The sequence below is a fragment of the Apteryx mantelli genome, chromosome 8 (genome assembly GCF_036417845.1).
Source record: "Apteryx mantelli isolate bAptMan1 chromosome 8, bAptMan1.hap1, whole genome shotgun sequence".
NCBI lineage: Eukaryota > Metazoa > Chordata > Aves > Apterygiformes > Apterygidae > Apteryx > Apteryx mantelli.
Window position 1 is genome coordinate 35741832 of NC_089985.1, and position 18736 is coordinate 35760567.

General features: G+C 39.9%; 1 protein-coding gene across 3 annotated transcripts in view; it reads left to right on the forward strand.

Annotated features, from left to right (window-relative positions):
* OSBPL9 (oxysterol binding protein like 9) overlaps positions 1-18736 on the forward strand; it is a 72454-nt gene that overhangs the window by 16049 nt on the left and 37669 nt on the right. For 2 of the 3 annotated variants that reach the window (XM_067301237.1, XM_067301238.1), the window contains exon 4: positions 14212-14288. In XM_067301237.1, coding sequence (XP_067157338.1) covers positions 14212-14288 — 77 coding nt within the window. Of the gene's footprint in view, positions 1-14211; positions 14289-16121; positions 16185-18736 lie in introns of those variants that run through there. The other variant, XM_067301239.1, reaches the window with a different exon arrangement.

Here is an 18736-nt window from a genome sequence, read left to right on the forward strand (position 1 = left end):
GATGATTTTAAATGTTTGGCACCAGAGCAGCATGAATGAGCGTACTGAGAACATTCTGGATCCGGGGTGCTGCAGGTTAGGCAGGGATTTACATCTGCAGTGGATACATATATGCTAGAAAGAGACTGTAGCTCTGGCAGGATTTGGAGATTAAAAATGTAAAGAACAAATCGGTCAAGGGCAGAAAGTAATGGGCTTCTGATTATGGGTTGTGCTTACAAAACGTTTCCGATCTTCGTTATCAAGATACAATTATGCGTTTCTGTATGAAGAGAATCAAGACTGGTCAGAAGGTTGCAGTTTGTATTCAAATAGAAGTTAATACTCAATTATGAGGAGACTAGAGGAAACATTTGGCTTAAAGGTGGAGCTTTGCTTCAAGATTTACAAGCTTGCATTCTTTTCATCTACATTTCTGTGTCTTGTCTGCCAGTCACCATTTCTCTGCTATTATCCTTTTATTCACATTTACTAACACCAATGCCATCTGCCACTGCTATGTTTCGTCATTGCATGCTATGGTTCACCGGTAGAAAGGGTAAGGTACTATATATCATTGTTTCGTATTCCTTAAATTATTTTATCTGCAGCAGTAGGAGAAAATATTGTGAAAATATTGACTAGAGAACTTCTTTTCTAATGTTAAAATCCTAGAGAAGTTTGATAAAATAACTTTAAACTAACGTTTGTTAGTCCTTTTGATTTTCTCTAAAATGTAGTGACTAAAGAATATAATTATTTTGCATATAGCTGGAAATTTTAAATATCCAAGAGGCACATTTGCATGTAAGAAATATTATTAGTCTATATAAACTGGAATAATTCTGTAACCTATATTGTACAGTATATATTTGCAAATCAGTGATTTGTAAATGGGGGTTTACATTAATAACTGCTGTGTTTTTGTGAATATCGCTAATGATAAATATTAATTGTACACTGGGTTGTCTTTGGCATATGTATTCTTTGTGCTGCAAGGAATTGTAGCCTTGCTAAATGATGCTGCTGTACTCTGGCTTTTCACTGCATTAAGCCTCATAAATGTACCTTCATAATGCTGAGCTGACATCAATACTTAAATCCACTGTTTTCAAGGATAACTGATAAAATGCAAGCTAATTGCTAATGCAGGTAATGGAATGCCATGCCCCGGCAGTCTTTCAGTACTATGAAACTAAACACTGCTTAATATTTGAGGACTTAATACATGTGAATCTAGAAATCTCTCATCTGTAGTTACTAAGAAAAACCTTTTTTAGTATGTCTCTTATTTGCAGTGGTTCTTTGTAAGCTATATTGTGCTTAGGGGAATCAGATGTCTTAAAAGAGTGACAGTATTTGATACAAGGAATGTTCTGCTCTAAATAATATAATTTTTGAACACCAGCTTTGTCACATAACATCTCATGCTTTATAGTCTTCATTTGCATGCATTTCATATTAGGTCGGGATGTGTGTATGCTTCTGTAGTTTAGAACTAAGATCTTGTACACTATTTCTGTATTATGCTTTTACTGTTAACATATTTTGAAGATAACATACAAGATATCCAGCAAATTGTAATGGTATAAGCACAGTATTAATTTATGGGAATGTAAACTGAAAATGTAAAAAGACAGTTAAGATATTGGTGTTGGGATATTTCTGTATAAAACAGCTCTGTGAAACTGTCTGTAGTTCTTAAAATCACTGTAAATATGTGTTATATGCCTCATGCAGCCCTTGTGACATATTTATAAAATGCTTGTTCGTGATATTAATTTCATTCAATATTATACAGTATCATACATCTATGTAAATTGTAGGTAAACACCAGTCATGAATAATGGGTAATTATGCAAATACAACCATACGTATTCTCAGAACATGTAGAATACTATGTGTGTTCTGAGAATACATACAGATAGTATACATATAGTATTTCTAACAATTTATTTCTCTTTATTTTTATATGTGATGCAGATAGAACTTCTATTCTGTGAGATATTCATAGATATAAATATATTCACCCTTTATGAAAGAAGAGCCTTCTGAAGAAGGCTGCTTCAGAAACTGCAATTTTTTTTAAAGACATAATCTCTTCCTTCCCTACCACCTCCTTTTTTCATTTACAAAGACATCCAGGGGTCCAAACAACATGGAGCCTAGTTGGGAAAGGGAAGATAGAAAAGTAGAAAAATATATGAGCTCAATAGATGTCAAATGGCAAAACTTAAAAAATGTCAGGGTTTCAAAGATCTGCTGACCTATGGGTAAGTTAGGATCCCATCTGCAGCGGAAGTTTCTCTTTCAGGCTTCAAAAGAAAAATATGTTCCTATACCCAGACTTTAAGTATTGATTGGTGAAGACTTGAATCTCCTTTGACCTCAGTGAAATTTTCCTGACAGGCAGGGATAGAATTTGAATTTGGGAGAAGAAGGAAAAACTGTGTACTGGATGAATTAATTATTTCTTGATGTCGCTTGCTCAAAACTGCACTTCTGTCTCACACCAGAGATGTAAGTGATGAGATGAAGGCAAATAAGGCATTTAGAGATGTTTGATCAACTTCTCACAGGGATATTGCTTGTGCATGACTGTGCTTGTGTTTGTGTAGTTGAATTTTTAAGTGTTAAGACTCCAGCAGCTCCCACTAAAATTTGCCTGTCACTGGATCTTGGGAGATTCTCGAGTCCCTCCAGCGTGTAGCTCATACCTTGTTGCTGCCTGTGACAATCTCCCTCTTTTGTGTTTGCCACTGTGGTTCCTAGTGGCCATGTCTGTACTGAACATTATTAAAAGTTTAAAAGTTGTTATTACAAAGAAGATGCAGGCTTTGAGTAATGACTACATAAATATCAAATGGTACCATATAGTTAATATCTTGGTATAAAAGAGAAGAAGTGAATTGAATAAATATGGGCAACAGAACAAACAGCATGTTTTGATTTTATTGTCAGCTTAACTTGGGCTCTGCCAGGGTGCCTGGCAGATTTGTTCCCTTTATTTCGTTGTTACATGCCGCTGTATTGATACCTGTTCACTCTGGATGGGGTAAGGGAGGTGCAGAATGTCCACAGAAGTTTCAAAATATATTTCAAGTAATGTATTTCATCTCCTGACTGGCTCTTGCTTGGTCATACTGTATAGCCAGTTTCATGGCTTGATCCAAAGACTTCTGAATTGAGTAGATCTCAAAGCATTCTCACAGGTTTGTTCAGACTATATGCAAAAATCCATTTAATTTGCTGAAGATATTTGGAATAATACTCTTCTGTCTAGATAAGACTTTCCCATCAGGAGACTCTTTCTTGATAATGTATTTCTTTCTTGCTGTAATACACGTCCCTGTTACAAATGTTCATAACCTTCAGACACTGTGGGTTTTATTTTTTTTTTAACATCTTTGTATCATTGTCTAGTTATAAGCTCTTTCCATTTGGAAAGTCAGTTCTTCTGTCCTCTGTATCACTTAACTGCTTTTTCTGTTCACTGGGATGCTAGTGACTTAAATTCAAGAGTGGGAACATAATGTTCAAGATAGTCTAGCAAGGGTATTGTTGCTTTCTTGATGTTTGAATTGCTGTCTAACCTGAAATAATGTGTATTTTTTGACTGAAATGCTTTTTTAATACATTACATGAAGGAATAAGAATTCAGATTTCTTTTATAACTCCTGCTTGAAAATTCAGCGGTTATTCTTACCGCAGGCAGCACAGTTCTTTGGAAGACAAGTCAGTCTCGTCTCCACTGTGCTGTGTAATAAAGGATTGAAAGACTGGAGGCGGTGCAGTGCATTGATCTGAGATGATCTTACTTTAGCATTTGTCTTTCCTTTCCTATTCCTGCCACAAAACTATCTGAGAAATGAAGCGTGAATGTGGCTGTGAAACATGAACATAAACGCTGTCAGCCGGTAAAGGTAGATCACTATCGTCTCCTTCCCCAGCCTGCCCCAGTTCCTAGCTTCATTCGTGACTGCCTGCTGTCCCAGCTGAGAACAGAGGAAGATATGCACAGCAAGAGGTTGCCTTAATGTGTATGAGCAGGGAATTTTTGTTACTGTGGGGTATTGTCACTAAGGATATACTGGGGCTCACAAGGGCCGTAGTTGCTTAGCACTATCAGAATTTGAAATTTTTCAGTAGGGTGGCTTTAGGCCTGTGTTTCATCACTAGTTGGGGAAACTCTGTATGTTTATAGTCTCCTATAAAAGCTTCCTGTTGCCCACTGAATAGCTGACAAACCTGATTGCCCCTGTGGTATAAAGAGGCGCTTTTTCACTTAAGTCTACTGGGTTGCCCGACTTAAATACCAACCCATAAACTGTAGCCTTTTTTTTCTTTCCTGAAAGTTCTGAGAGTTTTTTTTAATTTTAACACAGATTTTATCTGCTATGGAAAAATGCCTGGAAAGAGATTTTGGTATGAAATCTTGGTCTGTGCTGTTTTCCTCAACTGCTGTGACTGCACTGACTGTTCTAAACTAACATTTTTCAGGCCTTTTGGGATCTTGCTGATGTTGAAGCAGTTGAAGCTGCTAACAGAGGAGGATAAGCAGCTATGTAAGAGTTAAACTTCCAGCCTTGTCTCTTCATACATTTCCCTCACAGCTGTGCTATCTGTCCTCCTCCCTGCTCATAATACAATATATATTCTGCTTTATGAATGTGATGAGATCCATGCTGACCATAAGATCTATTTCTTTTATCCTTACCATGAGTATGCTGTCTTTAATGGGGCTATCTACACTCATTTTTTATGGTGATATATACATAACTTTCGTTTTTTTTATTTACTGTGGTTGAAGTAGCAGATTTTGAAATTAATGTTAAACTTAGGAAGAGCAAAGAAAATAATACCTTGAAACAATATCCGTATGTGTAGTGTGTGGGGGTTTTATTCTTTCTTACAGAGGGAGGAAAAAAAATTATTGCTTGTTACTTTTGGCACCAATATGACTATTATCTCAATTTCAGATAAGATACATAGCAACTGTTTTGAAAAGATGAGCTTTGTGAGCATGAAGAAGAGGTTCATTGGAAGGGGGGAGAAATGGTCAAAAAGGTCTCGGTACAAGGAGTGGGGAGAAACTGAAAAGTTTGACGCTTTTTGCTTCTGTTGAACAAGAAATTCCAGTAGCAATAAACTTGAGTTTTAATGGTTCTTCAAATTTTTTTTTTGGTTTGTTTTCAAGCCAAAACATGGTTTCTACCTTCAACTAGTAGTTTCTGAGCAAGTTTAGTGTGATCTGCAATGGCTTTTAAATGCAAAACATAACTTGAAAGCTACTGTCACAGAATATGCTATATAAAGTGTTGTTTAGCACCATAAGGCTGCCACTTACACAAACATACGTTTAATCATTGCATGACCTAGAACATAGCTCTGATGGGAGGATCAGAGGAAACTGGAGTTCATACTGAAGATACTATCCAGGTTATAAGCCTGAATGACAGATAGCATGGGGGCTTTTATTTATAGTATTTGGGGAAATATGCTTAAGAGCTCCATTTAGTCATTCTTGAAGATAAGGTGATAGGTAGTCATCTGCAGGAAATACCACGAAGATAATTTTAACCAGAGGGAAGTAAAAGAGCAGATCTGCTGATGTGCATGAAGTGTGTTGCCTGTATTAACTTACTATCTAAGCTCTGATGGAGATAGCAAAGAGAAAAAACAGTTTGTGTATGGTGGGAAGTGGGGATGGTTGTCCTGAGACAAGAACTTTTAACAAGGCCTTTTTACAGGGCCTGCCTGCATTCCTGAGGAGGCTATATTCGGAGTAATGAGAAACTTCTTGACCTACCAGTTTGAGTTATCACTGGACTAGAAAGAATCATCATGCCTAAAACATCAGCGTTGAGGCAGAACTGAAAGCTGAATTGTGAGGAGGTTACGTGAATTATTTTAGGATGTGGGATAAGAAAATGCTATTGGCTATTTCCTAATCCCTTATAAGGTAGAGCTCTGAAATTTAAAGGTTGAGTCACTGAAAGAAGAAAGGATGGCCTGAAGAAAACTGAACCTGAAATGAGCTTTAGTGGGTATGTTTTTACTTTTAAAATACACAGGGAAGGGAAGGAAAGACTTGCATGTAGATTCTTTTGTCATTTCTATTCCAACTGCAGTTTTAGAAGAGAGAATGCTTTCTGTGGTCTGGATGAAATGAGGCTCTTAATTTGAAGGTTAAGCAAAGTGTTTGACCTAGACCCTTAAAGATCTGCCCAGTCTGGTGTTATAGGGAACATGGTATTGCAAATGTCCTTATAAGAAGATACATTTTCAGTACTAAGCTTCAAAACAGCAGAAATCCATGTGCCTGTCTTTTATTTGACAGACTGATGAGATTTTTCAATAACTGCTTTTTGCGATGTCACCCATGCCTAGATCCACAAAAATTATTAATGTAAATGATACCAACACAGCCAAATATTCTGAGCTAAAAAGACAAAAAAAAAAAACAGTAGTAGCTTTGGGAGCAGGAACTGCAACCTAACTCCCTCCACTCTCACCAATGAAGGCTGAGTAACTAGGTTTAAAACTGGTGCTGCTCCTTGCTTGTGGCACTTTTGAAGTACTGAATTTATTTTCCACGTGGTGACACATTTGGAACATATGACCATATCTGTTTCCATGACAGTCACTCTAGCTGGAGCTGAATACCCTTGGACCAGGAGGAAGTAAACCTGAACATTCACTTCTTTGGCAATCTAGGTGGTTAGAGAAAAGGTGGGGAAGCAGAGTGGAGGCAGCTTCTCTAGCCCTGTTCCTAAATGAAGGGAACTGGTGTCTGTGCTCAGTGTTGAAGCCAGTGCTGTCCAGATAATGTAGCATGCCCAGGTCCTTCAGGAAACTTTTCTTTAGGGATGCTTAGTACATGTATTCCAAGTAGTGTTGGCTATGACGGAGTTCTGCTATCCTCAGCTCAGTTTAGATAACACCTCAGGATCCTAAAAGTGGCAGAATTTTTAAGTATTGACGTTCTCTAGTGAAAACGCAGATACTTGCAGATTGTCCCATACTTGAAACTGGTTAATAAATTACAAATTGGGCATGAATTCCCAATGAGAACCAATAGCATCTTGACCATGTATCTTCTTTGTCACAGAAGTTTTGACGTGAATGTATGTTTATGGGCTAATTATAAAGCTTACTCAAAAAGCAACTCTTAAATTTACGATTCCAAATGATAGCAAGCTGCAACAAAAGTTGGCAAAGAAGGAAAAACACTGATAGTTGTGATTTTCCACTATCTGTACCCACTTCATTTTCACTGATCATCTTAAATAGATGGGAAACAGTTTTTAGGAATGTGAAGTACTCAGTAAAGTGGCTGTTATCCTGTAGCTCAGAAGCAATGCTGAATAATTAGGTAACAGTATAACAGCAGTTTAGTTGGTTTTTCAAGATCATAGATTAACCTTTTTAATGTATTTCATGCAGGAGACTACTGGATGTCTTGTGTGGACAAGATTAGAGGAAGTCTAAGAGTCTTCACTGAGTATGGGGGAACAGACTGGTCAATCCCCCTGCAGAACAAAAAAAAGGGTTGATTTTGGGGTGGAGGATGGCATCAGAAGGAATACTAGCAGAAGGGGGAAGAATAACTGTGACACCCCCAAAATTATAGAGGAGATAAAGTACTGAGACTGTCTACAACCTCCTGACAGATTTGGGAACTGCATTTCTTAGAAGGGTATGTGTAAGCAATGAAATTATGGCAATATGGTAGGCCTACATGAAACCCTGGCTACCTCACCTTGCATGCCTTTTCTGTTGTTTAAAAGGCTTCCAGTGACTTTAAAAGGCCATTTTTTTAGCCACGAAACAGCCCTTTGACCTTATCTGTATGAAGTGTGACTTTTCCACCTTATTGGGCACTATGGGTAAAATACTCTCTCCATTGAGATTGGTGGCAAAAATCCTACTGATCTCAATATAGTCAGAATTTCACCTCGGTGATCTGGTTATTTGTCTGTAAAGATAGTACAGTGGTTCTTAATTTGGTTGAGAAAATACAGGAATTTTGAACAAAAATCAGTGGAAGTTTTGTCTGAATAAAATGCATAATCGACTCTATTGACTCTGTGGGTGTAATAGATCTTTTTTTCCTGAGTTCTGCCTGTAAGTAGGTCACAGTGAATGCAAATAAAATATGCATCTCACTTTGAGACAGTATGGTGTATTTAAAATGTCAGCCAGTGATTTTTAACTAATTCTTGAGGTTTTTCTTTCATCCTTATGCCCATGTAGACAAACACACACGCGCACAGGCACCAGCATGCTAATCCTGAGGTGATGTGTTTACTATGTTATGTCTTCCAAGGATTGCTGAGCATGACCTAGAAATGCTAGCGGTAAGTGCTGTATCATGGAGAGGAGTTGTTGAACTTGCTTATATCTAATCTTTAGATGCTACTGAGCTTAGGCTAGGAAAAGTAATCTGTTCCATGCAGTTCTTTAGCATTCTATAAGCATTATATAAGTACATACAATCTCTTTTCACAACAAAGTAAACAAAATACTAGAATACAATAGGAATTCTAAGTTACAAAATTTATTCTGTATTTAGGAAATTAATAGAGGGGGAAAGTATTTCATGTAGTCGTATTTCATTTGCCTTCTTATTCTCATAGAATAGAACTTTTTAAAATCACTGTCATAGCTGACTTTGCAACTCAGGAAATGCAGAGATAAGAGCCTCTTTTAGGACTTGTAAGAACATCCTTTTTCTGAATGATGGAAATCCCTCAGTAGAAGCCACGATTGTTATCTTTAGTACTTTTTCCCTTCTATGGTTTTCTCCTTGTTTAAAGTAATTGCTTTTCTTTCTTTGTGCCTCTTTGATGAAAGAGGTGTTTGGTTTTTTTTCTATGAAACGGATGATAAAATACCTTGTAAATAAGCTCAGCTAGGCAGAGATCTCAAAAAATGCAGTGTCTTTAGAAACAGTTATCATACTAAATCTCATTGTAATGCAGTTACATACTTTGCAAGTGTGTTTCTGCCCACTAGTCGTAAATAGAGTTGTGACTGTCCTAAGTGCCCCATCGTTGTCTCTAACATGCCTGAGATGGCACAATAAATTATACAGGTAACTTTCTGTGGATGTACTATAGACACAAAGGAGCCAATGGCTAAGCATATGGGAACAAATCGTTATCTATTTTATACTCATTCTGCTACAAAAATGTAAAAATAGCTTAATTGACATAATCATGGTAAAGTTGCAACATCTCAAGCAATAATAATTCAAACCTCTTGCATTCAGCAGTGAACGTATGTAAACATCTTAAAGTGAGGGTGTAAAGTGAACAGGGCCAGACTCTTTCCAGTGGTGCCCAGTGACAGGACAAGAGGCAACAGACACAAACTGAAACACAGGAAGTTCTGTCTGAATCTAAAGGAAAAATGTTTTTATTGTGAGGGTGACTGAGCACTGGAACAGGCTGCCCAGAGAGGTTGTGGAGTCTCCATCCTTGGAGATATTCAAAAGCCACCTGTACAGGGTCCTGGGCAGCCTGCTCTAGGTGACCCTGCTTGAGCAGGAGGGCTCGACTGGATGATCTCTAAAGGTCCCATCCAACCTCAACCGTTCTGTGGTTCCATATTGCTGTACGTGGATTTAGCAGGTCCCATGTGTGAATGTTCACTGGCAAATCTTACTGTGGTAAAAAAAACAAGTTAATGACTGTGGCATCTTAAAATGAAGAGCATAGGGCCTGTTTCCATTCTGTGAACTGCAGACAGTATTCATATTTTTGTGGCTAGCTGACATCCTACTACACGTTGAGTTTAGGCTGACAGGGTAACTATTGCATTAACCCATCGGGCTAAGATCACAGTAAATATTCATGTAGTGTAGTGGGCTCCTATATGTAGGGTTTTTTTTTAATTAGTGTAAAATTGTGTGAATCACTTACAAGCAGCTGAAGTGTTTTTAACTTAAGTTTTTTAAATGCTGGATATTTCTCATGTAGATGTCTTGGTATTTCTTGTTTGGCTTTTGTAATACTGATGTTTTAGGAAGAAGTAATTTATTTCTGTCCTTCTTTCCCCCTCCCTCCCTCTGCCCCTTCCCTTTCTAGATGTTAGATTTCAGACATTGTTCCTCAATTTTTATAAAAAACAAGATACTAGTGAAATTCCTTGGTCTTGAAAATAATTCTTTTATCCCAAATATGTTGGCAGAAAGAAATTCTGGAGTAGCTTTCCCATAGGAATTAGGGGGGACATTAACTTTAAAATGGAGCCTGATCAAATCATGGAAAAGGTTGATTTCAGGGCAATTGAGCTGGGAACACAGGACTAGTGAGCAAGGAGTCCTTGTCCTCTAGCTGCTGAGAAAAGCCTCCAGCATTTGCTGATGCTGAGTGAATATTACACAGTGTGCAATACAAACTTTTTTACCTGAAAAGATATTAGAGCTGTATCTTTGGCCAAAGTTACCCTCTTTAAATGAAAAATGCCTTGGATATCTAGCTTTCCCTACAGAGAGGCGGATAATGCTCTCTGACCATTGGGTGTACATTTTTTTCCATAAATTGTTTTTGAGTGTGTTGGCTAATCTCTTTTTTGAATGTTTCCATTGATCTTTTTTTTTCATCAGTGATCTTTTGGCAGCTGTTCAGTTCTAAATTGCTTTTACCATTAGGGAGCTTTTACTTGCACTTAATCTCACAGCAGCCATTTTGATTAGATTTAATATGACTTTTCTCTCAGCTTGCTGTACTAAAAACTGCATCCTATTGTCTTCTCCATGGTTTTCTTAAAAGATGGTATGGAGGAGGTCCGGAAGGATTTGCCATTGGTTATAGATGGTCTGAATTTTTAAACCCGTGTCCTGAACAGAGAGTGCTTAAAAGGTTTCACCATTTATATGCAGTAAGCAGTGTCCTCATGGCAGTATTCCTGGACTTACAGTGACAGAGACTTTATTTTCATCACAGGGCTGATGTGATCCATGTCTTCTATCTCTAGATTGATCATGCTATGCTATGGGTTTGCTGTCTGTGGCAGGACACAGGGATGTGGCTTAGTTTTTTGAGTATATGAGGAAAAAAAAAATAGCTTGCATTTTTTGCTCTGCTGAATCAGGGATAAAACCAGGGATAAAAATGGTTGTTAGAAATATAGGAGCTTTGGAAGCTTATTTTATTCATGAGCTTGGGAAAGGGAGTCTAGTTTTTGAACCGTACTGGTTGGTTCTTTGGTTTCTAGGTCTCCCATGTTGCTGTGCGGCTTTTCTGCTCTGTTAGTACATGACCTGATACACAAGTCTTAATGAGATAACCTTTATTAATGGACTACTATATATTGAGATTAGTATTTAACTAATACAGTGAACTCTTCTTTGCTGGCAGTATGTAAGGTCATGGAAAGTCTGTTGCAACAGAAAGATTAATTCACTGGTGTGCTGCTTAATTGTTCCTTTTTTGTTTAAATAACCCTGGGCAATAAAACTTGAACACAGGATTTTGGTATCCTGTGAATTACAACTAGTCTGGTTCAATGGTTGGTACCACAGTTCCCCAGTAATACATTCTTTGGGAGGGGGAGATGATTATTAAACAAAACCAACAAACAAACAAACAAAACCAGAAAACAAACTCCAGAAACCTTACACACATTGAAATAACTTGACCACTGCCACTTTGAACACCCATTTAAAAAGTTTTGAACACTTGAAGTATTTATAAATTAATGATTCTTCTTCCCTCATCTCTTCCTCTGGCAAATGAAATACTCTTCACAGGCATGGATATGTGAAGAACTGACAAATACTTTCCCAAAGGAGGATTTATTAAATATATTTAGAAGACTTGAAATGGGTTTGAGTGGAGGTGGGTTTGAGTCGTAGAATTCCAAAGGGTAAAAGCAATGGAAACTAACGGGTGATAATGAGAACACTGAAAACAAAACATTTTTTGAGTCTGGATAGTACATTTCAGTATAATAACTTACGGATATTTTCTTTGAGCTCCATAACAAATAAGTCAGATAGGAATCTTAGTTCTCAGATTCATAATAGGTGCTGGTCTGCTTAAGGTTTCCTTGATTTTAGCAGACTTCCTGTTTCTTTTAAATACCTTCCACTTGAATGATGAACTAGGAACAATTGTCAATAGCTATGCTAAATCTGTGCACGGGCCAGTTTCTCTCTACAGTCTGCTTAATGCCGGTGGCTTTTTTCTTCCTTTTGTTTTTTTCCTTCTTTTCCTTCACCTGGAGTCTGCTGACCCTGTCTGCTCCTGTGTTGTTTAAACATTCAACAGGGCAAGGAACTCCTTCAGACTAGCAAAGTAAAGGTGGTGACATGTCTGTATTGGCGGGGGGTGGGGGGAGAAGAGTATTGGAAAGAAAATGGCAATGATAGCCCTTAATCTGTTTTGATCTGTTCTCCGTCCTCCCTCTCCAACTCATCTTCCTTATCCCCACAGTCGTGAAAGCTATCCACTACCCACTTTAATCATGACTTAATACATTGCTTTCTTAACTATCATTGACTGCAACTGAGATACATAATCATGTTTGCTTGTCATTACTTTCTGACTTGGATTCTTAATGAAAACTGTGTAAGAGTCTGTTGCAGAAGTATGAAAATATTATTGTGGATGTTGCAGTTAACATATAACTCAGGTTCTACTGAAAGACAGTTTTAGACTAGGATTGTGTTAAGTTTAACACTTATTATATACTTCAGATTACTCTCTGTGCTTCATTATTCAAAGTTACAGTGTCCACACTGAAGTAGAATTAATGGACAGTTTATTACACATTGAAGAGCTTCTGTTAGTTAAGAAAAATTTAAAAAGAATTTTTGTGCATTTCATTTTCCTATGAAGAATATATACAAGTTGTTATTTTCTTGAGCCCATGCACTTATTACTGTGTGATATCCTGATTGGCAGTTGTAAAAATGATTGGAATATTTGGGATTTAATGAATTAAGTGAGAAATGTCTATGAGAACTGTCTTCACATTTATGTCCCTAAAGATGGACAAGAGGCAGATAAACACTCAAATAGCAGGAAGGCAGAAGAACTTTTCTTTATATTTCTCCAAGTGTGGTTCCATGAGCAGGGGAGCTGATGGCAGAACACTGCTGAGACAGTCATCTTTCACCCTGACTCCTGGCTGTGCTCTCCTACCTTTAGGGATTCAGTTCACAACCACCACAGTGGAGTTTTTTTCTGGGGTGAGGGGATGAGCTGAATCAGGTCACGGGAGGATCTGGTGACTTCCAAAGCTCATGCAAAGCAAGCAGTGGAGTGTGTGGCCTGGTGGGGCCTCCTACTGAAGGACCTCCAGCTCTAACAGTGGTGACCTGTTAAAGTTGTTGGTCATCCCGTTTTGTGAACCCATACCTGAAAAGACCTTTTTTTTTTTTTTTTTTGCTTTGACCAGGTTTAATCTACTGAGCAGACAAGCATAGGAAAGTACAGCTATTTAAAACTGGCTCAGATTAAAAAAAAAAAAAAAAAGTGATGTTCCTTGATTGTAAGCAATGATGAAACTGAAGAAATTACCTCCTAATGGTAGTTCGTGATACAGAAACACAGTACTTTTTTGTCTTTGCATGTGTGGTGCTAACTTATTCTTTATAAGAAAATCTTTGTGTGTGTGTGTATGTGTGTTGACACATTGGCAATGCTTAGACCAATATTCGTAAAAGGAACTAAGACCCTGATTAAAAATAGATTTAGAAGTCTTGTGTATGCAAAGTACCACTTCAGTGCTCTGAGATGGTGGTGTTGGTACTTACCTGAAAGTTATTGTGTCTAAACTGCTGTCTGAATTTTATTATCATTGAAGGTAATATCAGAAAAATGGCATAACTTAAAAAAAAAAACACAACAGCACACAGTTATAAACAAGCTTAAATTCTCAAGTAAAGGAATGTTAAATCCTGATTAGAGCAGGAACTGAGAATATTTATGATTTGGAGTTGTTACTAGAATACAATTTCTAACAAAGCATAAAAGTTCTTTTGCCTGCCTGATTATTTAAAACACCTCTTCAGTAGTGTAGAGTAAATTAACACAATAATATATAGCTGTAACCACAAAAAAGAAACAGGATTTTGAGACAACTGTGGAATCATATCCTCGATTCTAGATAATATGGTTTAATTTTCATATTTAGTGAGGACATCACATCTGTTTGCTTAGGGCTTTTAGTATATATAACTTAAAATATTTTAACACTGTATTTTGAATACTTTTTCAGCTCGAGATGCTGATGAGAGAGAGAAGTGGATTCATGCTTTAGAAGACACTATTCTCCGCCACACTCTTCAGCTGCAGGCAAGTTTCGCTTTCACTTTTTTTTTTTCCCCCAGAACAACAAAATACAATGACATGACTGCTAATACCAAACACACCTTGTATACATCTGATTGTTCTATGGCCTATACAATCAGATATAGTAAAATAGTAATACAGGTACCTGAGATTAGATTCTAGTCTTTCTGTTACTATTTTCCTGTCTCACCATCATGACAAGTCAGTATGAGACTTCTCTTTGATGTTTTCAGACTGATCTTTACACATTTTATTTATTTGTTTGGTAAAATTGGAGTTAATTCTTTTTGAGTCAAACAGAATGAGACATCTGGAAGTCTGTTATATATTTGCATACCATCTAATTTTTAGACTGAGACAGCAGCACTGAGCGTATTTGATGAATGACGAAAATGGCAAATAGCTTATGTTTGAATCCACTGTGTAAGCTGGATATTGGTAGTTACCTTTCTTGTGACATTTAGCTAGGGAAAACTCTAACCTGAAAAAATTCCTCAAGATTACTTCTTCCTAGATAGTGTTTTTTGGTTGGGAGTGGCAGTTCTGAAAAAGGATGGTTGGACTGAGGATGGTTCTTAGCACTAGCCATACTAGCTCAGTTCCTGGTGCTGTTCTAGACTTTGACATATCTACGGAACACTCTAATTTTTTGCCCTGGACAGAATCCCAAACTTTTTAGGAAAGGGATTTTCTCATACTTGGTTTGTACCACAAAGGTGTCCAATTACAGTGTAGAAATCTTAAAACAGCTATTCATTATTTGTATTGAATAAAGGTTTACTGTGTTTTAGAGATACAGTGAGTGATTTGGGTCTCTTAAAGACTGACACTATGTAAAGAAAGATACATTAAAATCTTTAGCATCACAAAAGAGAAGCAGCTTATAAAGACTGACTTAGATATGACAACATTTTCCCAGTTTAAAAAATCAGACATAATCCTGAACTTATTCCATCCAACTTCAGGCAGCTGTGCATCTCAGTCAAGTGAGGATCCATTTACTTTTCCTGCTGTAGTGGTGGCTTTCAACCCTTTCTGACTTAAGGACCGCTAAAAATTTCCTAGTGGATAGCAGATCCCCGGATAACAAATTCAAGCCTGACAGTCGGCTTCATTTCCTTAGCGAGATGTCACGGATATTTTAGAAGTAATCTGTGCACCCTGGCACAGCAGCTGACCAGAGACAGGGGTACCCCGCTCTGCGCGAGGGGGCGCAGATTACCTGGCAGGCAGCGGACGTGGGCAGGGCGGGCCGCGGCTGGAGGGAGGCCTCCTCCCCGGCTCTGCCCGGGGGAGCGGGCGCCTGCTCAGGGAGCGCTCCCGTTGCTGCCGGAGGTGAGGCGCGATCCGCCTCCCGGGCCGCGGCAGCGTGTTGGTACCGCTGATCTTCGAGAACCTTCTGCCACGTGCCCGCGGCCTGAGCTCCCGTTCGGGAGCACTTGGCTTCACACCGGCCGGGATAGCGCCTGCACGCGGTCCCGCTCAGGAGCCTTCAAGGCTGCCCCCCTCCGCCGAGGTGACCTGCGGGACGCTTAAGAAACAGGCGAGCGACGCTCCGCAGAGCACCGCCGCGCCAAGCCCCGGCTCTATTTCAATTACACTAGCAGCGGGGGCGGGGCCCGGTAACCGCCGTTCCCCGCGGGGCGGGGCGGGGCGGGGCGGGGCGGGGCGGCCGCGCCCGCCAGCCAATCGGCGGCCGCCTTGGTTCTGAGGCGAGCGGCGGGGCCGCGGCTGCAGCCGGCGGGGCTCCGCCCCCGCCCCGCCCCCGCCCCCGCCCCGCCGCTCCCCCCCGCCGCCGCCGGTGGCGCTGCCGGGCCCGGCGGGCGGCCAGCCAGCCGGCCAGCCAGCCAGCCCCGGCGCTCGCCTCGCCTCGCCTCGCCGCGCGCAGGAATGGCCGGTGTGAGTACGGGGCAGACAGCGGAGGGGGGGAGGCGCCAGGCTCCCCCGGGGGTCTCGCTGCCTGGAAGCCGGGCGCGGCGGGCGGGCGGGCGGGTGCTGCCCCGCCTCACCCCGCCCCGCCCGGGGGCCGCGGGGCAGAGCGGGACTCGGCGGCGGGGCTGGGCCGGGCCCGGGCTTCCCGCGCCGCCGCGTGAGTGCGCGGAGGCTCCCGGCGGCGCCGCGGTGCCCCGCCGCCCGCAGATGCTCCTGCGTGGGTTTGCAGGAGCCCGCTGTGCACAAACATGCCTTGGCTTCAACTAACGTTCCCAGCAAAACGCCACTCCTTGCGCTTGAGGTTCTTCTGCTTTCTTTTTCATTTGGGCGATAAAGTTAAACGAGTTCCCTGGGAGGCTTGTCAGCTCTGCGGCTACAGGGTTTCGAGTGCTGTGGCAGAGATTCGTTTTCTGCAGGAGTGTTTTCTTCAGTGTTGTGAATGGAAACTTGGAGATATCTATCACATAAAACCTTTACGCATCTATTTTTTGTCCAAAATTATTTATCTTTCTTGAGTCTCGCTTCTGGTTTTTATGTAGTTTTCAAGCAGTCAGCCCATTCTGGTCCAGGAGCCTCCAAGTTTGGAAAGTCGGAAGTGAACCTTGGATGAGTTTTCTTCGTAGTGCCAGAAACACATCCGTTAGACCTGAGAAAGTATGCTGAAAGCTGGGTGGTTCGTGTGTGCTGTGTAAACCGATTGAGTGAAAGATAACAAATTAGTGCGAGACTAGAGAGATGAAGCAGTGTCTGGATGTTCTCAGCTCTCATTTAGCCTCAGTGATTCTATTTGTGCCTTAATGCTGTTGCTGTGTTGTCCCTAGGTTTGTATAATGGAAGTGTTTTGAAACACTTTTTTTAAAAAAGTAGGAACTTGAAAGAATGAGCTATAGCGGAGGAACTGAGTCATAAAGACATTGGAATGAATAAGGGGCTCCCAGCTGCCCAGAGGTCTGATAATATTATAATGCTGATAATTACTGATAGTAGTAATGTTGTATTCAAATGAAACAAAAATGGGGAGGAAACATTTCAGATATACCTGTAATGTAATTTCTCAAAATTTTGAAACTGACGTCTGTTGCTCTGCTTGCATTTTGTATGTTCTTATGCCCAAAGTATTACTAAACATGTGCTTGGTTCTTCTGGTGTTAGCTTTGTCTATTGAAAAGTCCCTGAATCGTAGGCAGTACGATAGCGTTGGAAGTACCATTCTGAAGCCCGCTGATGTTTTTTCCTCTTGGCCCTCAAGATATTATTGTTGTGGCATTGCTAGGTCAGTGGCTTTCCGGTGGCAGCCCTTACCCACAAGATAAGGGGAAGGGTGTACATGAGGTGAAGGTGTATGGTCGTTCGGGTTTCTTGTTTGCTTGGGCAGAGGTAGGGTGATAACTTATCTAAAATTTTCTTTTGTTCCTTACCAGAATCTGTCACCCAGCAATCCTGCTCAAGTAGGAAGTGCTTCTAGGCTTCTTGTGTAGTTAAATATCCTGCTTTCCTCCTCTGTCTTTCAAGCGGCACCCTAGTGCCAAATGTACTTCTTGGCTCAGGAGTTCTCCTGTGCCTAAACCCCTTAAAGATAACTCATGTCTTCCATGACCACAGTAACACAGCTCGCTCTTTTTTGATCTTAAAAGCACAAGACCACTGTTAAGAGATGAAGCTACCTAAAAAGCACCAGAAACTGTTCTCTTCTCATGCCTTAAGGGAATTCTGTAATAAATGAAGTAAATATAAGCATTTTAAAAGGCTGAATGTCTGCATGTAGACTGGTAGTTTTATCTTTCAAATAAGATCCTGTCCTTAGTAGTCATGCTTCAACCTGAAGGGATAGGCCTGTCTTTCCCCCCCCCACCCCCGCATTAGCTCAAGCTTTCACGCTAATTCTTGCCTTAAATCTTATATCCTGAGATGTACTTTTCCCCTCCTTTATTCCAGTGCTGCTACAAGATCTTGGTGACTGTCTGAAAGCGGCAGCTAAAGAAGTTATTGAGAATTTCATAAAAGACAACTACCAACTTGATTAAAAACAAACAAACAAATATAAATCTGAAAGTTGCATATTCTACAAATAAGATGTCTTTCATGCTTTCTGAGTACATAGGACAGTGATAATCCACATTAGAGAGTCTCAAAGTACTTGCAGGCTACTTGCAGGTTTGGATTGCCCACCAAAATTTACAAAAACCCTTCAGGTAATACCCCAAACTGTTTCAGCCTCTGCTTGATTTGCCTTACTTATTTGCCTTACTTTAGCTATGTGACTTACTGTAGAGACAAAGGAACAGAAATGATTATCAGTACAGAGGCAGGCTCCTTCTTATTACAGTAAAAGAAAAAGAAATTAAAAAAATTACAACTTGCCATTTCATAATTTGAATAAGATATTTACCTACCTTAGTAGCAAATAGTAAGATAGGAAAGCTATATTTTAAGAAGTGGACCTGGGATGGCTGCTGTGTAGGGTGATAAAATGACCGAAATACTGAGTTATACTATGGTTTCACTAATACTTAGAGTTG